Raw genomic sequence first — 26368 nt, 5'->3', positions numbered from 1 at the left:
TTAAATATACAACCAAGGTAGATACCTAACTGTGAAGCTTGTCGTCGATATAAGTACCAACTTTCAATTACTTGTGGTTGAGTGGATTGAAAATAATGGTATCAGGTTTCAGATAGTTGATCTTATGATACAATTAGTTCGCAATATCGATTAATCTAGAACATGTCTTCGTGTTTAGGGCAACATTTTATATATTAATTAAGAAGTTTAGATATATACTTAATATATCTAAACTACACCTAAAAGTAATACTCCATTATTAATTACGTTATGATATTATACTCACAATGCAACATAAAAGTTATACTAAACTTTTTTTACTAAAAATAATGATACAATATTATGAATAATGGTAGTAGCTAACAACGTAAGTTTACTATCGGTAATAATAGGTTAAATAATGGCAAAAAGTAGTAATTATATCAAACAGATAAGGTTTATAAATTAAAACGAGCGTTCATTAAAAACGTTCTTCGAATATTTTAGCGGGAAAACTTTTTCAATTATTTTTGTGCGGATGCTGCATTGGAAAATATATTTTATGTTCTGAGCGGTGATTGGTTGACTTCATTTACTTGTAGCCACAGGATTGTTAATGATTCTAGCTTGTCGTTAGCTGTCAGTGTCAAATTCTGTAGTCGTGGTTGTGTACGTTATTTGACATTATTTTCCATAATATTTGTACAATACTTTTGAAACGTTATATTATAAAGCAAGTACATTGTAGTGTGACATAAACTTCAATCAAAATGACTACTGTACCAGAATTACTGTTAAAAATTAAAGACTTGGAACGCCAATTATCTGAGTCAAAGCAAAAAAAGGGCCCTGTTCGTGAGAAAATTGCTGAAATTTCATCGGAAGTTGTTGATTCTAATCCGTACAGGTAAAAATACGTATAATGATACAAGTTTTATTCATAATTACTAAGAAATGCTTTAATACGGTTCAGAAAATGTAAACATATGTTTGATTTCAGTCGGCTTATGGCATTAAAGCGGATGGGGATTGTTGATAATTATGAGAGAATTAGAGAATACACCGTTGCAATTGTTGGCGTCGGAGGTGTGGGGAGCGTCACTGCTGAAATGTTGACCAGATGCGGTATCGGAAAGGTAATCTTTAAGTTTTACTTTGCATTCAACATGACTCACAAGTTTCATGACTCACGGTTGTTATTTTTACACTCAGATCCTAAACTATTGTTTCTTTTCCAGCTGATCTTGTTTGACTATGATAAAGTGGAGCTGGCGAACATGAACAGACTGTTCTTCCAGCCCCACCAGGCCGGGCAGAGCAAAGTGGAAGCTGCGGCCAACACTCTACAAGACATTAACCCCGATGTCCTCATAGAATCGCACAATTATAACATTACAACGATGGATAACTTCCAATCGTTCTTAGACACCATAAGGTAACTGAATAATAGAGAAATACATTGTTATTACATTAATTTATGGCTAAACTTTGCCACTTTAAAGTGTTCTGAATAGCCATATCTTTGGGAGAGCTTATTTTCACAGATTTGTTTAAAACCCGTGACGCACACATTCTTATGATTGTTTTTAGACAAAGAACTATCCTCACCACTCTTTATGCTAATACGAAGTGAGTCAATCATTAATTAGTTTAATTTTATGTTTTCATGACAGCACGGGAAGTTTGCGAGGAGATGCTGTTGATTTGGTACTAAGCTGTGTGGATAACTTTGAAGCTAGGATGGCTATTAACGCTGCTTGCAACGAACTCAATCAAAAGTGGTTTGAATCCGGGGTATCAGAGAACGCAGTTTCAGGACATATACAATTTATTGTTCCTGGCGAATCAGCTTGTTTCGCTGTAAGTATTTATTTGAATTATTCATAGATTTATTTAGACTACACAAATTGAATGATGACACTCAAGATATTAATAAGCTTATTTTATGTGTCTTTTAAAGTGCGCACCTCCATTGATTGTGGCATCAAACATTGATGAAAAGACATTAAAGAAAGACGGAGTTTGTGCAGCAAGTTTACCAACCACTATGGGAATCGTTGCTGGGTTCTTGGGTAAGATTAATTTGATAATTATATAAAATTCACAATAAAAGCTTTTGACTCACATATATAGACACCTGCTTTTTTGTTTGTTGCCGATCGAAAGCAGCCCTTTATGGACAACATTGACAACCTTTTTAGTGATTGTCATTCAATTGGTCTTGGTTTTTGGCTATATAAATGAACCAAATCTTTATTATTGTATTGTAATACCTCAAATACACAGGTAGTTCTGTTAATAATAGACCGTTAGCGCTAAAAAAGTATATTTCTAATTTTCTCTTATTTACTAAATCAAAACAAAAATTTACTCTGAAATCATAAGATTTGTAATTAGGTAATTGAATACCTACCTACTTAGTTGGTTTATTTCAATAAGGAATTATACAATTTGTTTAAAGAAACATCACTAGTCTATAATAATTCTTTTTTCAAATATTTTTCAGGCAGGTAGGGACCATAATATTGAAAAATTGCAAATAAGTTCAAATAAACACGACGGTTTCACATTTGAAAAAAGAATCTTTACTGAACCATTAAAACAATAATCATCTTGAAACAGAAACGGAACATACAAACAACTTTACAGATAGATGAAATGCAAATTGAGCTAAAACAGATCTTTGCCACGTTCCGTCAATTATTATGTGTATGTATTATTATTCTTACAGTTTTTTCCTTTAACAAAATTATTGTTTTAAATTTCAGTTCAAAACACATTGAAGTTTCTTCTGAAGTTTGGAAATGTTTCCTTTTATTTGGGATACAGTGCATTAACTGATTTCTTTCCTACTATGACTTTAAGAGTAAGTTCTTTTCAAATACTGACAAAGTCTTCCATGATAATAATAATAGGATCATAGACATATGAATATTAGTAGACCTGCCCTAAGTGATTAAAAGCGTATTATCCCCACTCCCCATACCGGTTCCATTGAGCCGGCTGGGCTCGCATATGGCCTCAAGTGAAATTTGAAAACGTGACGTCATCATTCTTGTGCGAACTATGGTCGAGGCATCATCGGTTCATTTTACGAAATAACACGGCAAAATGTTGACTTGTACCATGAAAACTTGTAAAAATAGATTTGAAAAAGAGAATAAACCCAATTGTCGTATTACATTCCATATATAAGCATTATTTTACTTTATTTTGAGCATATTCACATCGTATAATATAGATCAGTTTTAGAAACATATACTATCACATCGAGAAACGTCTGGACGCGAAACACAAAGCTGGTTGGTTGCTGGGAAGTAAATTATGAACATTTATAAAAGTGTCTTAACTAAATACTTAAACGAAATATTCGACTCTGAAAAGGGAACCGAATTTTTTTGCCGAATTTGGACTTCGCAAATTTGTTCATAACGTGGCAAGTAATTTGCGCTCCCATGTAAAAATGTCTATTCATTCTAAAGCAGATTTTACTTTTAAGAAGTAAATGGTGATATTATAATGCGAGATGCCTATTTACTGTCAGATTGATTTATTGACGAATCACAGTCAGCCTTACTCCCTTCGTTCTTCAACAGTTGATTTTACCCCTCGCCATTATCTTCTCGTCTATTAATTCCTATGTCTGTGAATAGGATATATTTTTGAATGAACTTGAAAATATGTCGCTAACCAATTTTAATATTATAGCCGAACCCAGGATGTGATGATAATTATTGCTGTAAACGCCAGGCAGAATTCCAAGCTAGACCCAAGGAAATTGTGGTAGAGAAAGTTGAAGTCGATGAGGGACCTCTCCATGAAGATAATAATTGGGGTATTTATAATTATTATTTTAAACATTCGCTTTGTTTTAAATATATTTTTTTAAGTCTATTATTTAAATTTTATTTGTATACTAGCTGTACCCCGCCACGCTTTGATATGGCTCAGTCTGTCTGTGCAGACAGAGAAACAATAGCGCACATTGTTTTTACGTCCAACAGATGGCGCTGTTTAAAAAAAAAAACCTCTTTTACCTGTCACAGGTGAAAAATATATAATATAGGTATTTAAAAAAACATGCATATTCTAATGCAATGTTGTGTCAAAATTGCAAAGCAATCGATGAAGAACTTTAGGGAATTTAAGATTTTGAACAAACGAACATTTACATTTTTTATTTATATAGATTAACTTATTTGTTGAACTTTTTCTAGGAATTTCTCTAGTTGATGAAACAAATGAAGAACTCACTGAAAAACCGACAATACAACTGACTGAAGGCGTTCGGGTATGTATTTTTTTATTAATAGCCATCAAACATACTAATTACGATTGTCTATGATGTGAAATATTTCTGCATAATGAACTGAAAATTGTTTTGAAATTTTCAAACTTGGAATTGATGATTTTGTGAATTCAGACAAGCGATAAAGTAGGTACCTAACTATGATTTTAATTTAATTTTTTTTTTTGACAGATTATTATTTAACTTTACTAATGGTTTTTATTCAAAAGGTATATTTCTGATGCCTCTCTAATTCGTAAATGAAAAAATATAATTAATTAATCTTCTCGAATTATAAACAGCACTTGGTTTCAACTTAATTACTCCAAGAAATAAGTATTTATGCGGTGGGAGATGTTAAAAGATTTAATTTATTAATCTTAAGTTAGCTCACATCGTCGTGTGTGCTAATAGTTTTAGAAACATATACAAAAAATACAGTAATTGACTCAGTAACTTCCTTCGGATGTATAAGAATTTTATATTTAAGATGCATTGAAGTTCAATTTTTTAAGTTTGAAGGTTAGGAAAATACGCACAAATTGTTAAAATAACCCATAATAATCCCTAAAAACCTATTTTATTCAATTTTTTCTTAAACCCTCAACTTAAATAGTTGTCTCCGTTAGATATTTAAGTTGAAATCAAGTGTTGCTTTTTTAAAGAGCCTTTGCATGCAGCGGAATTCGACAACTTTACTGTATATTATGAAGAAAATTTGCAATAGATCTTTTTTTCGAAAGGCAATGTGATACCGAGGAAAATATTTTATAAATGCTTTCAGCTTCACAAATCTTACAATAATTATATACATCTCAAGATTTTTCACTAGTCTGTGCAAGTCTTATTATAAATACACAAGAAAATTTTTGTTCGCTGAAAGATACAAAAAATTGATGATAAAAATATCACTCATAATTTGCGTGATTTCACTGAACTGATAATACACATATTACAAACCTCTCCGCCTTATATTAGAGTAAAAAAATAATTATTATTGAAGACAATATTAGTGATTCCTAAACGAAAATCTGAAACAGAAAAATCAGAAAAATATATGATCACATCTAGGACTCAAACCCATGTCCCTTGCCTTACTGGGGCACCACTCTGCCAACTGATCTAATGGAACCCTATCTCCTTCGGTCATATTTAACTGTATCATACTTCAAATAAAAACTACCAACATTGTCTTCATTTTTCTCACTGCGCATTTTTATTGTCTGTTATCTTTATGCATGATTCAACCCGAACTAAAAGCAATCTAGACAGTGTCTTAGATAAACATATCTTATTTTAATTTTAATGTGCGACATCTATTGACTTTTCTGCAAGTCTAGGATGAATATTTTATTTTTTGGAATAAATTAACAAGTAAAACCTGAAATTGTAATATTTAATTATTAAAGACAATATTAGCGATTCCTAAACGAAAATATGAAACAGAAAAATCAAAAAAAGATACGGTCACATCTAGGACTCGAACCCAGAACCCTTGCCTTGCCGGGGCACCGCTCGGAGAAAGATGAAGACGATGTTGGTAGTTCTTATACGAAGTATGATACAGTTTAATATGACCGAAGGAGATAGGGTCCCATTAGCTCAATTGGTAGAGCGGTACCCCGGCAAGGAAAGGGTCCTCGAGTCCTAGATGTGACCATATCTTTTTCTGTTTCAGATTTTTGTTTAGGAATCGCTGATATTGTTGTCAATAATTAAAAATTACAATTTGAGGTTTTACTGATTGAGTTATTCCAAAAAATTAAATAAAAAAAAATTGTTGCGAATATAACTGATAATGTTTCTGTATTGTTCGTTAAAAGATTAGTATTTATTTTGCCGATAATGTATCATAAATATGTATGTACTGATATGTATTGATGAAAATTTTCGGCTCGTATTATGTTTGTGAAAGCCCCACGGGTATTCAATAGATAATTTTAAATATTCAGATACATACATACCCACCTTTTCCTCTAGAAGGGTATACGTGTAGGTACAGATAGATATAATACTTATCTTTTAAGTTGGTGGCACCTTTAGTGTTGATTTTATGAACACAAATAATTGTCAGTTGAAAAAATAAAAATTAATTTGTTCGTTAGTTCCTCCTTTGGCTAGCTACGAAGTTACATGTCAGTTCTATGAAGAGAAATGAATTAGTCAATTTTAAATTTTCTTGTATTTTTATTAGGCCAATTACAGCTAAATGAAATTAAACACATTATTGAATAATAATTACATTATTTTGTAAATTTTTATTTATTTATCTCCTTACAGGCTGCTTACACTTTACCTGTGGATGACGTGTCTCCGGAAAGTAGTACAGCAGGAGCCCTTGCAGCCTCGGAGTTCTCTCTGGATGAGTTGATGGCTCAAATGAAGTCAATATAATTGATCAATTGTACTTAAACTAGGCTAGCAAATAAGCTGCTTCTATATTTAATCATACTGTTTTTATACAATAATTATATTGCATTCCTTACATAAACTAATAACTGAATGAAAGCATTTAAGGCTTAAAAATTTTATCAACCATATTTTTTGTAACATGCTCCTTTGTGAGAAGAATTTTTTTTTTTTTTAAGATTTGTAGCTTCTTTTTACATTTGTTCGATTTATCATCTGGTGCTGGCGCAATTGTCTAAAAAATAAATTATTTATATGAGAATAATAAAATGCTTAATTAACTTAATGATCATATTTTTTCAATATTGTATATATTTTTTTTTTTACTTGGTAGCGTTCAAAAATGTATTTGGCTCTTTTGATGATGGGACTATCTATTCCTACACTTTCTGCTACTTGATGGGCGAGGCTATTATCCGCTTTTCCATCCATCAGTTTGTAAAGGAATACCAAATCTCCATCTTGCACACAATATTCTAAGGTCTGAAATACATTGTATAATTTATTAGTCTTCTTGGGAGATATTTCTCTTAAACTGACTCACAGAAGTCATGCTGAATCATTTTGTATTACGGTGAGATATGTTTATGATTTAAACGGTATTAGAAAGAGAGAACACCACGCCTCATATTTTCATTTAAAAGTTTACTCTATGGTAAATTTTTTTGAAGTATCTATGCCTTGGATGACATATATTATATCAACGCTTTTATTATAACACTGCGTTTCTCAAAACATGCAAAATTATTTTTTTCGACTTTCTTTTATTTATTTTTTACTTTATAATTTTGAATTCTGTGATATGTGTTGTTACCAAATTTTGTACTAAAGGAGGATTGGTCAAAACGTTAATTTGTCGATTCAAACCACGGCACCTGCGTAGTTTTAAAAGAAAGTCGGAAAAAGTAATTTCTTATTTTTTGCGAGAAGCGGTGTTATAATATAAGCGACGTTATACAGTCTATACGCTTCCGAATTTTTTTTAATAATCCTGTGAGACAACATTTAGCATTTTAAAAATATTTGTCAAGGTTTGCAAATTTTATAATAAATGTTTTGATATGAAACTAAAAAAAAGTCAAAATAACTTTTATAATACATTTATATAATTGAATATGTTTTTTAGTTTGGTGTAAAGTGGTAATAACAGTTTACACCATAAAAACCATTGGTAAGCGACTTTAAAAACTTTATCCATGTTTGTGTTCAAAATTTTAATATTTTCGATTGCATATTATGTTGATTTGTAATATTTAAATCTGAAAGAGTCTTTCATCGGCTTCCAAAAACAGTATATTATTTTGAAATACGTTAGAAAACAGCAAATCTATTTGAAATTGAAGGTCAAACAGGAATATTTGATGACATGAAATTATTTTGTCGAGGCCCGAGGGTTTAAGCATTTGAAGATGGACTTGGATAGATGAAATCCAGTAATAGGTCAAAAAGTGAAGCCATTTGAGTTTGACTATAAATTTACCTGGAAGTTAAGATATGTTGATGGCGTATAAGTCGTTATCAAGTATTGTGCTATGTTTTGAAAGTGGGTTGATACAAACACATGAGGAACTTTATGCCCCCGAAATAGAAAATTGTTGATGCAGGCTGCGAGCAAAGCTAATCCGTCTACTTCAGATGTTCCTTTGCCAAATTCATCTATAATTATTAGCGACTTGGTGGATGATTCTTGAATTGCAAGTGACATCTGAAAATTATGTTTATTTAAATTAATGATCAGCATAGTATTTTGTGTTAACAGTTTTCAGCTCGGGCTTTGATATATAAGTACCTGTCTCAAATCAATCAGAAATGCCGACATACTATTAGAAATATCTTCCACAGTTTGTACCCTCGTATAAATATGATCTATCAAGCCAATAGTGGCAGCTTCTGCGGGAACGAAACAGCCAATGTGAGCCATGTAAACAATTAGAGCGACTTTCTTCAAGTAAATAGATTTGCCACTTGAATTGGGTCCAGTCAGTATGGTGACCAGAGAGCTGTTCATTGACGATTTTGTGGAGTTGGGCACATAGTTATTGATGCACAATTCTTGCAGGGGGTGTCGGCCATTTGTAATATCTATTATTTTGTTGGTTGTTATTACGGGGCGCTGGTAGTCATTTTCTTTGCAGGTTTTGGCAATGGCTATGAGGCTGTAAATAAAATTAATACTTTCTTCACTTAGTTTATATTAATGATGACATTTGCTAAACAAAGTTTTGTAATGAAATTCATACCAATCCAGTTCGGCGCACAGTTTAATAACAGTAGATAATGTTTGTAGGTGTGGAAGTATAAATTTGGTCAGCCGCATCATAATTCTCATTTCATGAGCCAATATTTCTGGATGGGTATCGCCTATTAGTCGATCTAACTCTGTTGGTTTAATATTCGTGGATTAATCCATAGTGATATGTACATATTATGTCAATCAAACAATGAAAAGTAAAAAAAAATAATAAATTACCTTCGCATCCTTTGCTTTTGTAATGTATGTAGTCGTGATTCTGAAACTGTTGTTAAAATTGATAATAATATAATTTTTTTTACATTAGTTCCACTCAGGAGGCCCTGAGGAAAATAATCCTCAGGACCTATGTCATCTTTCGCTGTTTGGAGGGTCTTTTTTAGGAGAGGAAGGAATTTCTGGGAAGGAAAAAAGGTAAAAGAAGTGGGTAGGAATCTGGGGGTCAGTGTGTCCAGGAGTGACAGACGTATAAATTCATCTCTCCCACTGCGGTGCAAAGCGATTTTTGGGGAAAGACCTGTTGGAGAGGCCATATAATCTCCCTCAACCAGTCTCTCCCGATCTGGCCTGCCACGCAGTTGATCCGTCGCCAAGACCCAAACAATGAACCCGGGCACCCTTGCTGAGCCACCAAGAGCTGTGGTGACCTATGGCAGAGGTGTTGGTTATCCAATTAAAAGTTCCCGGGACGGCACTACCCGCACCCGCCTCATGATTTGTCTGTATATTTTTTGTTGATATCATTGTTTGACTTCAAGCCTTAGAATTATTTATATGTTTTTTGTAGATAATGTTGCTTGCCATTAATCCTTCTATATTTACCATGAATTTGAGATTATCAAGCTCTTTTGCTTCTCTGGTGAGGTTAGGTGCCCAGCTCTTCACGCCCAAGAGGTAGCCGAGATTCGGAAGATAGATCATGGTGCACTCTTCAATGAACTGTGGGAGCTTTTCCAATTCACACTGGGCCGTTGATGACATCAACCCGTGTAGTCCCATCATCTTCTGCTTCTCTGTAATTTAAATGATTTAGTTTTCAATGAATTAATGTGTTTCAATAACAACAAAACAATATGCAATATCTTTTCAACAAATATATCTATTTGCTTACTGTGGTCAAGTTCTGGATCGACTCCCAGCTTGACTGTAAATTTTCCTTGGGCTTTCGATAAATCAAAATCGACAACGCTGTTCATGTGGTGAGCGACCTATAAAAGCAATTAAGTTAACGCATTCATCTTACAGTCAGTTTTGTAGAAAATAAAACATGTTTACTAAAAAAATGATTGTTACTTGAAATAGATCATTGTTGTTATGCGACCCGAGGGCTTCAATGAGCGGTGAATTGCCAATGTACTTTTCGCATAATTCACAAATCAGAACTCCATTGATGAGGGTCTGTAAATGATGAATTGATTTGTTCAAATTTTATTTATTAACATGGTCAATACGTTGTCACAAATCAATATGGAACACACATTTAAAGCAATTTTGAAATGATACAAATTGTGGCCGTATGATTTCAATAGTATTTTTAAACTATGTAAAGTGTTGAAAGTGGACAGCTAACACTTGATTAACAAATCGTCTTGGGACGAGTGATATCTGCTATGTGACATTTTAAAATTTGTTCAGAATATCGTTGTCAATGCAAAAATACTTACCATGTGTCAAAAACGTAATTGTTCAAGGGGAACCAAAAACTGATTTTTAAGAGTTACAGATTGTTTTTGAAAACATCGAAAATATGCTTTGTAGTTTTAGATGTAAGTATGTATGTAAAAGCATATTTTTTAGTAGTTTAATCAGTTTTTAGCTTTTCCTGAATATAAAACAATGGAGACAACCTCTTTCAATAATATTTTTCTTTTAACATTTTTTTCTTTGTAAAAAGGAAAATAGTGCACACAAAAGAAATTAAAGAATGATGTCTCAAATTTTTTTACAATTTTTTCTGCATAAAACGATGTTTTGCATATATGTGAAGTGTTTTTGTTTCACATCCGGCACATCGCATACAGTAAAAATAAATTTGGACGTAACCTCATTAAATAGTCTAAACTACTATTTGTATCTTAGTTTGATGTACAATAGGAAAATATAGTACTTTGTTTACATTATAGAGTGACTTCCATTCGTACGGAGAAGCTCGTAATCCTTTGATTCTTGTCATGAGACCCTGAAATAAGAATAATACACTTGTTGTATTATATAATAATAATAATAAGCCTTTTATTCTGAACTTCTGTTAGGTACATTAATATTAGAAATATTTTGTTTGTTATAATATATCCCGAAGCTCAGTTTGCCTCTTGGCATAGGCCTCCTCTAACAATTTCCATTGGGACCTGTCACGCGCTACTCTTCTCCATTGATGTCCAGCCGTGAGTTTTAGGTCGTCTTCCCATCTCATGTGTTGACGTCCTCTACTTCTCTTGCCATCTCTGGGATACCAGTCAGTGACATTTTTACACCATTTCTCTTGTGGGTCTCGGATCATATGACCTGTCCATCTCCATTTTTGTTGGTCTATTCGGGTAACTATATCGGCAACATTAGTTATCTCCCTTATTTTGCTACATCTCACTCTGTCCTGTTTTCTTATTCCTGTCAAACTTCTCTCCATGGCTCTCTGGCAGCGTTCTAACTTTTCTCTGTGGCGTTTGGTGAGTGCCCAAGTTTCGCATCCATAGGTGATGACTGGAATTATACACGTGTTGAAGACTTTCCTTTTTATTTGCATACTTAGTTCCTTGGATTTCAAGACTTCTTTCAAAGACCAGTATTTCTTCCATCCATTTGCTACTCTTCGCTCGATTTCTTTAGTGGTTTGATCTTTGTGTGATATTATTTGTCCAAGATAGATGTTGTATTAGAACCTACCAATTATTGGAACTCATTTGTATACTTTTATGAATGTTTGCTGTAGATACTTACATTAACATTTTTTATGTGTCGTAAGGAGGTACATATATTTTTTACAACCTCTTCACAACCAGGTTTGTTCAGGAACGCTATTGTATCAAGTCTACCTTCCAGAACTTCCTTATCATTGGTTGGTTGTTGAAGTAACACTCTAAATACCACAAAATGTTACATATTAGATTTTATAAACAAACATTTATAATATTTCTAGTTATAGTACTCTCTCAGTAATCCGCCACTCGATTATCAGACAACTGCTATAATCCTCAGTTATTTTGACTGGTTGAAAGCACAAAATTAAAGTGTATAATTCGCCTGTATTCGTATGTCAAATTCAGTAGTAATCTGTGTGCATGGACTTTAGTGCCAAGCTTTGTACATCAACGTATTGGATTGTCTTACTCTTACAAACCAACTTGCAACTTTTTATAAAGAAAGAGAAACATTCCCTGGTAACGAATAATAATAAGTGTTTTATTATCTTTTTTTTGTTGTAACAAATAGATATAATGATATCCTCACTGGGATCTCCCGTGCTGAGGATTTCATTTACATATTATGTATAATTGAATTATAAGAAAATTAATATTACATCAAAGTCACATATGAATTTTTTTTTTTTTTTTTTTAACATTATTTCTGGCTTTCACCCTTCAAGGGTGTTCTTGGCCATCATTTAAAATTATGGAGAAATGAAAGGTGAATTTAAATATTAATTTTATTTAAATGGGCAAATTTCAAAATTATAATGAAAATTGGAGTCGAGTTCAGGCTTAGAAGAGATGAGATGTTGAATGGAGGGGAGGCAATTTTAGATAAGGCTTGATAGAAGAGAGGATATTTGTTTAGAGAGGGACAACCAAAAAATATGTGATCTAAAGTTCCCACTTCTAGACCACAGAATGTACAATCTGAGGAGTCAACGACGTGAATTTTAAAAAGATGGGAAGGAACGGAACAATGTCCGATCCTCATTCGAATGAGTGAAGAAATTTCTTTTTTGGAAAAATGAGGGAATTGGTGAAACCACGGTTTTTATGGAATAGTCCTTTGTATTGAGGCATAGCAGGCTCCCTTGGATTGACTAGCAATGTGCCAATACTCCAACCAAACATTGCGGGATCTATCTTTGATGATGGAAAAAATGTCAGATAGGGGAATGTGGTTTACGAGGGTAACAACAGGGTTGGACGTTCCTTGTTTTGCCAAGGCATCCGCAATATCATTACCCATGATACCAACATGTCCAGGAATCCAAATCAGAGTTACAGTTTTACCAGAGCTTTGAATGGAGGCTATCATCTCTCGAATAAGGCATACAAAGTGATCATCAGGATGAAGAAGAGGACTGGATTTAAGTTTTTGGAGGGAACTGAGAGAGTCAGAGAGAACGAGGGAATGTTCAAAATTATTTTTGATTATATATTTGAGAGATTCTATTATTGCAATGCACTCGGCTGAAAATATTGAAAATTGATTTGAAATTGAATGAAATATTCTGTCATTAGAATTATTGTGGTAAACGTTAATACCTATACCACAGTTAGGAGAGTCGGGAGATTTGGATCCATCAGTAAATAAAAGAGAAAAGTTGGGCCATTTAGATGAAATAATGTCATTGAACATATTATTAACAGTTCGGGCCGGGAGATTGGAATGACTTTTAAGGATTCCGATCCCTTCTATTATTGTTGGGGATAGGGTGACGTGACTATATTTTAATTTGTATAAGGGAAGTAGATCATTTTGGATGATGTGAAGCTCTGAGAGAGACTTAAAATTTTTACAGATGTCAGGAAGAGGTTTAGTTGAAGCTCTGATTGTAGATGAATGGGTTGAGTCAATGAACAAAGAGACGCTGGGGATAACCTGATGACATTTAGAATTTAAACATTTAAGAACAAATTTGTCAGCAAATAGTTGACGCCTTAAATAAAGAGGAGGATCAGAACATTCTACTTGAAGGGAATTGATGGGTGACGATTGCATCGCTCCAGTTATAATTCGCAAAGATTTAGATTGAATTTTGTCTAATTTATCAAGTACATTTTTTGAGGCAGTACTAAAAAGTGGGCAGGCATAATCGAGATGGCTTCGAATAAGTGCGTTGTAAAGCAACTTAATGCAAGTAGGGTGAGCTCCCCACCAAACGCCAGATAATGATCTGATGATATTTAAATTTTTTTCTCATTTAGTAACTAAATTATTAATATGGGAAGACCATTTAAGTTTCCTATCAAATGTTACTCCCAAAAATTTTACTTCAGAAGCGTTGGGGATTGGAGAATTTTTAAATAAAATTTGAACGGGGGGGTTTTTATGGCGGTTTGAGAAGGTGACACACTGAGTCTTTTGGATTGAAAGTTCAAAACCATTTAAGGTGAGCCATGTGCAAATATGAATTTAATTAAGAACAAATATCATGCAGTATAATTTTTTTTTTTAATAATTTTAAAATAAGTAAGATGTTTTTTGATAAATATGAAGTGTTTTTTGGTATAGTTATATATATGAAGTGTTTTTTGGTATAGTTCAGTTGATTCTGTTTTGGTCTGTGTTTGATCTCAATAAATTTTCTATGTCATATCTCCCTATGTTAAGTATCCAGCTTTTTATTTGAGATTTAAATGTTGAGGTTTTTGAGTGAGAGTGGTATTTTATTATAGAGTTTAATACTATGATATAAGAAGCAAAAGTTGTATTAGTAGTTATTTGTTGGATAAGTTTTAGACCATGAGATCTAGTGTTTCTATTGTATGTGTTTGTTGTTATTTCTTGGGTTTTGTACTTATGAATGTAATTGAGTATAGTTTTAGAATATAGTTGTTTAATTGACATGATGTTAAGATTGGTGAAGATTTCGTCAGTGCTAGTTCTTACAGGAACTTTCAGTATAATTTTCATTATGGCTTTTTGAATAGCCTGACGATATTTGAAAATCTGGCGGAAAATGTTGCTTGCGTAGTGATGGAGGACTTGGCCAGACGAGGTATTGAACGCACGACGCCTGGGTGGAACCCAATCGTGATGCCAACTCAGCTACTGACAACAATACAATATACCGCTATCTAGCTTGCTACAGCTGACCATTTTATCAGTCAACAAGGTTCATTATTAATTGTTGTTTTAGGAAATTTCAGTTAGTCCTCTGTAGCGGTGAGTCGTTAATGAACGAGCCTTACAATTAAGCTAGCTCTTTTCGATGAGCCGTATTCGTACGACTCCCGGTAAATCGTACCATGGCTCAATTGAACGGTTACTCCTTTTTAACAGAAGATGTTTTAGAATATTATAATTAATCAAGTATTAATTGTTATTTCACACTCAGAGAACATCTGTCAACAGTCCAACATCTGGACTTGAACATACATACCTACACCTGCTAACTACCTAGCATCTTATTTTTGAAGTGAAACTTCTTTACGCGCGTCATGCATTTTCGAGGACCGGAGTAAAACCGACTCATGACCGTCACGAAAAACCGTGATCATTTCGCTATAGGAGCCTAGCTAATATTATATACCTAGTTTAGGTCACTCTCCAAACTCAGCTTCGCGGTCTAGAGGCACAGCGCCCGACTGTCGTCGTGAAGAACCGAGGTTCGATCCCCGCTTTAACTAATTTTTTTTTCTTTTTGTGACATTTTTAATACGAGGAAAAGTGATAAAATGCTCTCGTGCTGCGACTTTTAGATATTTTGAATATATGATATTTTGGTCGAAATATAGCTTACAAATCGAGCCGGTAGAGTCGCTCGGTATTTTGATTAATTATTTTTATTTTGAATTATTAAAATTACTAATCAAGGCCGATAACGCGACTAATTACCCTCGCAGACGTGCGTGACAAGTTTTTTTAGTAAAAAACACAGCCGTAAGTGAGTTTTTCAAAATTTAGAAATGTTTTTCAAATTCAGACTCCATACGGGTATGAGACTGTTAAAACACGATAGATCTTTTCCAAAACGGACAAATATACGGAAATATTATGAAAAACGACAGATATGACTTCACACTGCCGATATATCTTCGATTCGACCCTATATAAAGCGTTAACGAGACGTAATGTGATATTATTCATTTGCCGTGTTTGAAAACGAAAATTTGCAAGTCAATTGAGGAGTACACGTTGTATACGCGGTTCTCGTTGCGCGAGATACCTCTCCTCGCGGTCTAGAGGAAGAGCGTTCGACACTCGTTATGCAGGACCCGGGTTCGAATCCCATTCCACATTCACTTCCGTCGTGCGTAGGCTTGCCACACACTGTATTTTTTCTCATGGTACGAGGCGGTGTACCGGAACCAAGTGCTGTAAGATCATTCATACGCTTGCGCTGAGAGCCGTATCGGGGGCCCTGTACCGGGGAAGCCGTACCGGAGGAGCCATATCGGGAGAGTCATTACGAGTACAGTATTCTCATTCCTCATGCGCTCTGACCTCACGGCTCCATTACTGGGCAGATTACTGAGAGAATACTGTATTTATTTTTTATTGTTACTTGAGGTGCTGCATGCCAATTTTGGAACTGCACCGGTTGAATATCCCGAATAGGCTAAGTCCCTCCTTGCCGCTTTGTGCAGTTCCTTTTTTAAAGTTACTTGGGTGAGACAATCTATTGAAGACTTGCAGAGCTCTGTAGCTCTCATCATCGATGGTTACTATTTTACTCCTGCAATTATGTTAAAAGCACATTTACCTTATTTACCTTATTTTTTGTGTTATTTTAAAACTTTTACATGTTTCATGATTTAATTTCTTGTATTGCATCTCTACAGTAACTCTTTTAAAATAACTTAAATTTACATTTAATATTGTATCTTCACTTAAACCATAGAAATAAGATAAAAATACTTATAATACCCACACTCAGGCTTCGCCTTCGTGGGATTTTTTTTAATTATGTACATTTATTTCAATATTTTTTATACATTTTTCAATATTTTATGTAACCATGTATGTATAAAAAAAAAATTCAATAAAAAAAAAAAAAATAATAATAATTTAACAAAATATATCTACTTACTAATTTGATTTTATTGAAGAAATATAGGAAAACATTTAATTCGAAAATGAATGGTAGAAGTAGTAGTAGTAGGGGACACCTGAGGAAGACATGATAGTGTCAAGTGAATCGAGTACCTACTTGAATTGTGCCATGTCAGGAGCCAGAATAAAAGAAGAGTTAGTATGAGACGGTGTATGAATGCGAATGGAACAAGATGTGTTTCCATCCTCCCTGCCTATGTTTTGTTATGACAATGTGGGTGCCCCAGTAGAAGCAACCTAGAGACAGACCGAGGAAGAGGTAGATGAACTGTGTGGAAGAGAATTGGAACTCTGGTAGGTGCTTCCAGTATCACCCTTGTAAAAGATCAACATTCAGAATCGAAACGCTGCTTTAAATGGCTTTAGCTGTGCTTAGTGATTTCTGAACAGCCAGATACTTCCCCACCTTCCTCTTCCCCCTCTGTCCCCCGAAGCCTCACAACATAATCCAATTGGGTATTCCATAGTCCCACCGGCTCCGGTTAATTTGGAGTAGTTGGGACTCTTGTGCGGAATTCAGATAAAAAAGGACTGAGTACTGGAGGCGAATGGAGAGGCAATTGTTGTATGGATGTCTCTAAATTTATCTTTCCCTCTAACTTATCTAGGAAATCTAGCCCTGGGTCCTGCGAAATTGCACTATAGTATGTCACTTAAAATCACACTTACAGAGAAATATAATTAATGGCCAGAAAACTAGGAGAAGTATTTTGGTCTATATTGAGACGGCACCAGTTCTTGTCCAGGTACTTGAGCAGCGCCCCCAGAGCATGCACCGTCTGCGTGTAGTGGAAGTTGATGATGGAGTGGAGGAATATGTGGTGGTCCTCGTCTGAACAGTGCTCCGGGGAGTTAGGCAGCCTCAGTAGGCAGATTCTGCGCTTGCAAGACTCGTAATCTGAGATGAACAAATAAATCGGTCAGTGGCAAAACTGGAAAATGCGTCAGGTTCCCACCCAGGTGTACTGAGTTCAATTCTTCTGCTGGCTAAGTCCTACGTCATTGCACTAGCAAAAATTTCCGCTTATATACGGGAGTAGATTTTAAAAATTGTCAGGTTATTCGTAAATCGAAAATGTTTGTCTTTCTTTAAAATTATACTTTATTATTCATTATAAGCACCCGCTAAACTGCGAATGCAGTTTGTCAGCGCACTCTATAAATATGAGGCACGTCAGCACCATTCTATAAATATGTTAAAGGCACATCAGCACAATTTTGTTCCACCACTCATATTGCCCATTTTTTTCTCATACAGAATCAGGATTCATTTTGCTTAGAATATTTTATGGTACCTACCTAATGAATATGTGTATTATGCGCCCCTGAGGTGATATCTCACAAAAGCGGCGCTATAAAAATTGTCCAATAAATAAATAAATAAATAAAAATTATTAATTTTTGTACTGCTTCGAGTAAAAAATAAGAGTGAGCTTCTATTTCATTTGACATATGATATTAAAATTTAACATTACGTTAATTTAAAAACTAACTCTATTCAGGTATGTAATGTGTACACAACAAAATATTAAGTAAAAACATAGGTACTTACTTGTTTTGTAGCAGTGAAATATATGTAAGTGAGTAGGTATACACAAAACATATTTATTTTTGGAATAACTTTGAGTAAAACCTCAAATTGTAATATTTAATTAATGAAGACAATATTAGCGATTTTTAAACGAAAATGCTCTACCAACTGAGCTTATGGGACCCTAATTCTAATAATCATAAGAACTACCAACATTTTCTTCATTTTCTCAACACATATTTTTACTGTCTGCTCTTTATCGACGACAATATTAGCGATTTTTAAACAAAAAAAACGGTTCAAGTCCTAGATGGGACCGTATCTTTTTCTGATTTTTCTATTTCAAATTTTTTTTAAATTAAAAAACGTTTTTTCGTGTAAATTATATTTTCAAGAGCTCTCATAAACACACTAATTTTACTATTCCAACAATGACCAAAAATACCCACTAAATTCTTCAGTAGGCAAGAAGTTCAGTTTGCTCCGTATCTTGACGCTATCATTACTCCCCGACTCCGAGGTAGAATCCTCACTCGTCTCCGTAACGAGACTTCTGAGGCAGGAGCTGAAGGTCTGCTGGGCTCGGGTGTCTGTGATGACCACGATGGGCTCGACCTGCCGGTAGAGGTTCCTCAGCATGGTATGGTCAGGCATGGAGTCAACTATCTCATTTAGTGCGTGGAGCTGGAAAAGTTTTTTTTTAAAGATTTCTGTTGAAAAAAATGGTGGTAAAGTGGTGGCATATAAGAAACACGGTATCAAATTATGCTCGGCACGAGTAAACCACCCATTATCAATTAATGTGTATAAAAAAGTTATGGAAAATATTTCCCTAACCGCCGCATTTAAAAGGAACATATTATGGAGATTAAATTAATTAACTTTGTTTTAACTTAATTACTACAAGAAACAACGATTTACGTCGGGATAGATGGTAAAAGATGCGTTATAAGTACAAAATTTACCTTATAAAACGATCCGTTTGCCGCCATTTTGATTTTTTTTGTATTGGTTTTATGCGTAGGTTTCGCTTCAATCTAATAAAATTACTTAATTAACCTAAACTAAGATCGTAATAACCTAGTTTGTGCATGTAAATAATTGTTGAAACAGAGCGTAATTTCCGTAATCTGTGCCTAAAATTGCGGCGGTTTGGGAAACAATTACCAAAGTTATGTATTGTATTCTGACACCTTGAATAAACATTGGGACCCAAGTTTGACATAAAATTAACGAATTGGGTACTTTACATACTTGTACATTATTTAATTATAAAAGTCGGTGAACATAGAAAAAAAACACTGGAATTCCTCATTGTACATCAAAATAATATGTGTATGTACTTTTATTACCTCAGATGAGACTGTATTGTAATAAGCTGCACCTAATTTTCCATTTCTCCAGTAAACTGACATTATCATCTGGAAAGCAGATATTATTTGATTTGCGAATATTAAAAATAACATACTCCGATTAAATAGTATAATACTATCCAAACCTCTTCATTATCGGAGTCAACCATGTCAGAAGATTGTGCATTTTTGATAGAAGATAGCCCACCAATATTTCTGATTTCGGATGCATTTTGATTAATACATTCTGTAATATTTTGCTCTGTAGAAATATTATCAACTTCGAATTGACTCGATGAACTGGCTTGAGCATTATCTAAATAACAAGATACACAACACTTCAAAGTTTATGATAATAATACCTATTTATGACGATATAAAAAAACTACGTTTCATTCCTACCTGTATTTTGAAAATTTTCATGGTTTCTGACAGAAGTTGAAGCTGAACTTTGATTTTCGTAGCAGTTTGATAATGGACTTACAACCATTCTTTTATACGGAGTAATGGTGGATTCGGAATCAGGTAAAAATCTGATCGACGAGTCCATATTATAATTTATATTTACCGCCGAAATCTAAGAAACTTTTCTTAATCAAAACAAAAGACCGCGTTTTATGTTTTCCGATAAAGTCCACAGAGGCGCTGGCATCGATAATTTAAATATATTATATATTTTTAAATTCTGGACTGTTCTTTACTCAGTGACTAGATACAAATAAGGTACATGAGGAGGCACGTAAGGTAGGAACCTGCCTGTTTTCATTATAAATATTTTAATGAACGGTCATAAATAAATAATATTACACAATTCTGTGATCACTTCATCTGTGTTGATGCTCTCCGAAAATTCAGTATTAGATTTTATTGCTGGTAGAGGCAACTCAAGGCTCTTGTAAAAGAGAATTTTTTTCCGGCAAGGTGATTTCTGTATTATCGGGAAATATAACCCCAGATTTTCATCCAATGCTTATTATTGTCGACTCATTGAAAATTACCCTTATCTTGCCGGTGAGTTCGCTCGGCTACTGATATTACAACAATATTGCCATTTCCTTCTCGCTTTGTTACATACATTATGTGCGCCTCTGTTTGCGACCCAGACGCTACCAAAACTGTTATAATTTCGCGATTTTGCTACTAAACTATCTCTTACACTTTCCACAAGTTTAGTGGATAGTGTAAGACATAGTTTTTTTTATGAATTTGTCTTATAAATTTGGTCTATAATAAATAAGGCTATAACAGTATACCTGTTCTTGGGTTACACGGCAATATTGCGCAATAAACTATAGCAGTCATTCCCAAAGTGGTCGATTTCGCCCTGCATGGAGGCCATGTCAATGAAAAAAAAATGGGGGTGCATAAGATGTAAATGGGGGTCCACGAAAGTGGATCCCATTTAGGCCACACTTTTTGGGAATGACACTTTTTTGTGGTTTCATATGGACAGTTGAAAATACAATAGTGACGTGATATTTAGGGAAATTTTGAAATGTTGACGAAGAGGTCGAATTCGAGGAAAATTTAAATATCCTAGTGAAAATCTCAAACATTGAAATTTTCTGGCGAAAATTGACATTCATTATTTTGAAATTCCCCAGTCACCCCTCTCCCCTCATGGATTTTAAAATATTGTGGGGAATTAAGGAATCAGTGTCTTATCTAAAATTTCATAGCCATCCCCTCCCAATGGATTTTAAAATATTGTGTGGGGAATTAATGGACTCTAAAATAGTGTGGGGAATCCAGTAATGAGCAATCGAGGATACCTTATACATACAAACCCATTCTGAAATCTAGGGATATTTCGGTACGAAAAATCAATATTAGAAAGGAAGGGGGTATATCCAAATCAGAAAAAATAGGAACGTGGTCTAAGGGACAAAAAGTTTGGGGACGTCATAATATTAATTTTTTTTAAAAGGCATAATATTAATTTTATCTAAAGGTGAAATACTGGGGAGGGGTGGGGGGGGGGGTTTAAACACTCCATCGGTCTCAGTATTGTGTAAAGAATAGTACTCGTAGATAACGTTCCTGGAAAAAACAATAATATTAATTGCACCATCTCTTTTATCAATGTGATGTAAATAATAAGTTGTGGTGAGAAGAGGTCTTAAAAAAATTCTAGTAAACTTTCCAACCCTCCCCCCTATCTCCCTTGCCCCCTTTTTAGGAACCCCCATCGAACCCCTCCATTTATTAAATTAATAGCTGACGTGTACCTACTTTCCTTTACTTTCTATAAATATAACATGCATGTTTAATGTATGAACATTCCAGAAGAAATTCTCTAAATGCTATCATTAATATGAAAAAAAAAATGTGAAAACCATACTATAATCCGTTGTCTAGTTAAGAAGAACTAAGCGCATAAACAGACAGACGGCGAATAGCGACTTTGTTTTATACTATTTAGAATCTGAAATAGGAAAGACAAAAATGTAGATTGATTCTGATAGTCAAAAAAAAATTAATCTATTTTCAACATATTTTTTGTAGAACTGCATTGAAACGAAAGTAAGATTAAATATACACATTTCCAAGTTACATATATTGAAACTAATGTCAAAAACTATAAAAATCGGAAATCTATTTTTCTAAAGTATGAATATTTGAAGGGAATATTTTATTATAAGTAACTACTTAATCAACATCAATCAAAAATGTAGATAACTTTGTTTGACTGCATTATGTGTGCATTTTTGCACATAGTATGACCTCCAGTCACGACAGGTGTTATCAGCTCGGCGATTAATGTGACCAATAAATAGGGTTCACTGTCCGAAATGAGGTTAAAAGCTTATTGCGTGACTGCAACGACACCGCAATCATTAAATAACAGATATTTCAACTTTGAGGCATGACGATTTTTTTAATGTTGGCTCTATACATGTCGATGTCATCTTTGGGGATGCTGTATGGAGGGTCTTTTTAAGGAAATAAGGGAGAGGAATTTCTGCGAAGGAAACAGGTATGAGAGGTGGGTAGGAATCTAGGGGTTAGTGTGTTCAGGAGTAATTTAAGCTTTTTATATTTTTTTTGGCAGCTACAGGGTTAACATAACTTTTAGAGCAAGGTATATCGAGGCATTTTAAAATGCATTGGACAGCTGATATAAACATCCTAGCAACTGATATTTTCAAATTTGATAAACAATTCTATCGGTATTCAATTCTACCTAAATATATCGGACTTGATTTTTTTTATTATTTATTCTTTATATTGGCTTTCACCCATTAAGAGTGATCTTGGCCATACATTACAACATTTTTCTTATTAATAAATACAACAAATTACAGGATAAAATTGACATGATTGACAAAACAACATTGATAAAACAACATAACATAACGTAACATAAATAAACCAAACATAACATAAACCTAACATAACATAACATAAATATAACATAACATAAACATAACATAACATAACATAAGCATAACATAACATAAACATAACATACTTAACATAAATGGTACAGAGCTGGTAACAGTAGATTATCACAAAATTATAAAAATAGGAACCTGTGTACAATATAAGTGGGCGCTTTTCGTTATTAAACCAAAGATTTTTCTAAAATTAGTAGCGTTTTTTAAAAATAGAATTATGAAATTGGCAATCATATAAACAAACACAGCATATGGGAGTAAACAAATGTGATTATAAAACATAAAGATAAACATAACACAAACATACTATGAACATAATATAAACATATCATAACATAACATGGACATAACATGAACATAACATATCATAAACATAAACCTGCCATAAACATAACATGGGAGTAACATAAACATAACTTAACAAAAATAATACGGAGCTGGTAATAATGGGTAATTACAAAATTATAAAAATAGGAACCTGTGCACAATAGTAGTGGGCATTTTTTGTTATTAAAAAGAACAGATTTTTCCAAAATTAGAAGCATTATTTTTTTAAAACAGTTCTATGATATGAATGTAAACAAATACAATAAAAGAATCAAGAAAAATATACAAATGCATAAAGAATAGTGTTTTAACTCAGTCAAAATATGCAGAGTTGGGATTAGTAAAAATAGATGAAAATAGGAACCTGAACAAGTGAATACAAATGAAAGTGAAAGAAATTTGGTTTATATTTATTATTATGGTCAGATATTAAGGCCATTTTTATAAATAAATTTTGCCAACAAATGGTAAATTTCAGGAGTGTTTAAACTAAGAAGGCAGGGAATACTGGTAGGCAATTTAATATCAAGTTTTACCAATTCATGCATGAAGGTCAGAATTCATGCATTCATTCGACCGGTCAGTGGTTGAGTGGGCATAGCGCTTGGGTCTCACCCGAGCGTCGCGTGTTCGATTCCTCGGCTGGCTAAGTCCTCCATCACAACACAAGCAACATTTTCGGCTTTCTGTGGTGGTAGTAGGAGATTTTCAAACATTGTTGGGTTATTCGTAACCCGGGAATGTTTGTCTTTCTTTTTAAAAAATTAAAAAAAAAATAATTAAATTAAAGTTTGGAAATTGGTCATTGATAGGACACTCAAAAAAATTATGGTCCAGAGTATCCTCTGACCCACAATCACAGTACGGCGAACTGACTATGTGGAACCTGGCAAGATGGCTAAGACAACAAGTGTGACCCAGCCGCATTCGGGTTAAGGAAGAAATATATATTTTTAGGCATGGTAGTGTATTTGTGAAACCAGGGCTTAACAGGAATAGAAGGTTGAATTAATGAGTACTGGTGACCTTTTATCAGAGAAGATTTTTTCCATTCAGAAGACCATTGGAGTTGGTACTTAGTTTTTAGAATAGGGAAATGGTCTCTAACCGGAATAGGGATATCACTTAACGGACCATGGGCAGTGGCTTCCTTAGCAATATAATCAGCCATGTCATTCCCAGTAATACCGAGGTGTCCCGGTATCCAGGCTAGGACCACTGATGCATGAAGCAGTGACATGGAATGCAGTAGGTCCCTGATCGAGCAGATTAGAGAGTCGCTACTGGAATTGAGTGGGGATGCGCTTATTTTTTGTAGTGAGCTAAGCGAGTCTGAAAGGATGAGTGCGTTTTTAATATTTAATGATTTGACGAGTTGAAGAGCTTTTATGATAGCTATGCATTCAGCAGAGAAAATGGAGCATTCTTTGGGAAGTTTGTGTGAGAAACACAATTTTCTGTGAGGAACATAGACACTGGCCCCGCAATGGGAGTCCTGACTGAGTTTGGAGCCATCTGTGAAAATTTTTATGTAATTTGGCCAGTTGTTTTCAATAATTGTGTTAAATTCTGCATTATTTAATTGAGTTGAGTTTTTAATGTTTTTTTACTTATTCCTATAAATTGATGGACCTTCGGATAGAAAGTAAGGCTTTCATAGGGGTATGAGTATAAGGGAAGAGATTCATTGAGATAGGTGTTTGTAGATAAATCCAGGAAAGAGTTGTAGCAATCATAAAAAAGGGGAGGGGTATGATTTTTCCAAAAGTGATTTGAATTAACCTCATACTTTAAGGATTGAAGTATAGGAATCAAGGGATGGGATGTTATTGAACATGTTTTGTAAACATATTTTTCTGCCAGGCATCGCCTTCTTACATGTAAGGGAGGTTCGCAACATTCCACTTGTATTGCGTTGATTGGAGAAGATTTCATGGCTCCTAAGACAAGGCGAAGTGATTTTGACTGGATTTTATCTAATTTATGAGAATTTGAAGTGGACATTGGATCAAACAGACAAGATCCGTAATCGAGATGGCTTCGGATGAGGGCATTGTATAGAAGTTTTAATGAAGCTGGGTGGGATCCCCACCACACTCCTGCTAGAAATCTGAGGGGATTGATGTTGCTTTCACATTTTGTAACAACGTGATTTATATGAGAGTTCCAAGTAAGCTTGGAGTCCAAAAACATTCCAAGGAATTTAACTTCCTTCGAGATAGGGATCACTTCATCGCCAAATATTACCTGAATATCCGGAAGCTTTCGTCGACGAGTGAAGATGACAACTTTGCTTTTGGCAGGGGAAAGTTCAAGACCATTACTATTTAACCAAGCCAAGAGTTTTCTAAGAGCGTTGTTAATTGCTGATGCTGCGATGAAAAGATTGGCGGATATTTTGTAAAACGTTAAGTCGTCAGCATATTGGAGTATGTTGCACATGAAATTAATAGATTTTTCCAGATCGTATGTGTAAATATTATATAGTATCGGGCTTAAGACAGACCCTTGCGGGAGTCCTTTGAATATTTGTCTTATGTGGGGAGAGGATTCGGATCCATCTACAAAAACAGTTCTCTCAGAGAGCAAATTGATAATGAATTGAACCAATTTAGGAGGAATACCAATCGCCACTAACTTTTCTTTAAGAATGGGTATATTTACATTGTCGTATGCTCCACAGATGTCTAAAAATACTGCAATACAATATTCTTTTTTAGATAACGCTAATTTGACATCTGTAACAAGAGAGGAAAGGTTGTCAAGGGTACTTTTACCCTTTCTAAATCCAAACTGGGAAGAAGGAAGAATATGATTTTTCTCTACAAACCAGTCTAATCTATTCTTAATCATTCTTTCAGC

The 26368-nt window shown here is 34.1% G+C and overlaps 2 protein-coding genes across 2 annotated transcripts; one reads left to right on the top strand and one right to left on the bottom strand.

Annotated features, from left to right (window-relative positions):
- Positions 1 to 610: 610 nt before the first annotated feature.
- Positions 611 to 6962, top strand: Uba5 (Ubiquitin-like activating enzyme 5). The gene is made up of 9 exons (XM_089650688.1): positions 611 to 886; positions 980 to 1115; positions 1218 to 1414; positions 1653 to 1839; positions 1940 to 2051; positions 2748 to 2845; positions 3688 to 3814; positions 4197 to 4270; positions 6548 to 6962. Exons 1-9 carry the CDS (start codon positions 750 to 752, stop codon positions 6659 to 6661), a joined length of 1182 nt encoding a protein of 393 aa, XP_089506814.1. The 5' UTR covers positions 611 to 749; the 3' UTR covers positions 6662 to 6962.
- LOC149425481 (mutS protein homolog 5-like) lies at positions 6780 to 20390 on the bottom strand. The gene is made up of 17 exons (XM_089650689.1): positions 20184 to 20390; positions 19928 to 20097; positions 19782 to 19850; positions 18879 to 19113; positions 17568 to 17796; positions 16351 to 16521; positions 11865 to 12003; positions 11044 to 11106; positions 10221 to 10325; positions 10039 to 10135; positions 9750 to 9940; positions 9147 to 9192; positions 8917 to 9055; positions 8466 to 8832; positions 8157 to 8381; positions 7004 to 7159; positions 6780 to 6911 (listed from the first exon to the last, which is right to left on the bottom strand). The coding sequence occupies exons 1-17, from the start codon at positions 20329 to 20331 to the stop codon at positions 6780 to 6782; spliced, it is 2682 nt and encodes an 893-aa protein (XP_089506815.1). The 5' UTR covers positions 20332 to 20390.
- Between the last annotated feature and the right edge of the window lie 5978 nt (positions 20391 to 26368).

The sequence above is a fragment of the Hesperophylax consimilis genome, chromosome 3, assembly GCF_061612785.1.
Source record: "Hesperophylax consimilis isolate HC1 chromosome 3, BYU_Hcon_1.0, whole genome shotgun sequence".
NCBI classification, from domain to species: domain Eukaryota; kingdom Metazoa; phylum Arthropoda; class Insecta; order Trichoptera; family Limnephilidae; genus Hesperophylax; species Hesperophylax consimilis.
The sequence above is the reverse complement of the archived record's forward strand: the minus strand, read 5'-3'. Positions and strand labels throughout refer to the sequence as shown.

Bases quoted from the DNA above. Each gene is read 5' to 3' on its own strand.
- Uba5 (XM_089650688.1), top strand. From the start codon at position 750: ATGACTACTGTACCAGAATTACTGTTAAAAATTAAAGACTTGGAACGC. The intron at 1,116-1,217 runs GTAATCTTTAAG...TTTCTTTTCCAG, and splicing joins CCAGATGCGGTATCGGAAAG to CTGATCTTGTTTGACTATGA. The intron at 1,840-1,939 runs GTAAGTATTTAT...TGTCTTTTAAAG, and splicing joins GCGAATCAGCTTGTTTCGCT to TGCGCACCTCCATTGATTGT.
- LOC149425481 (XM_089650689.1), bottom strand. From the start codon at position 20,331: ATGGACTCGTCGATCAGATTTTTACCTGATTCCGAATCCACCATTACT. The intron at 20,098-20,183 runs GTAGGAATGAAA...CTTGTTATTTAG, and splicing joins TGAAAATTTTCAAAATACAG to ATAATGCTCAAGCCAGTTCA. The intron at 8,382-8,465 runs GTACTTATATAT...CATAATTTTCAG, and splicing joins TTCTGATTGATTTGAGACAG to ATGTCACTTGCAATTCAAGA.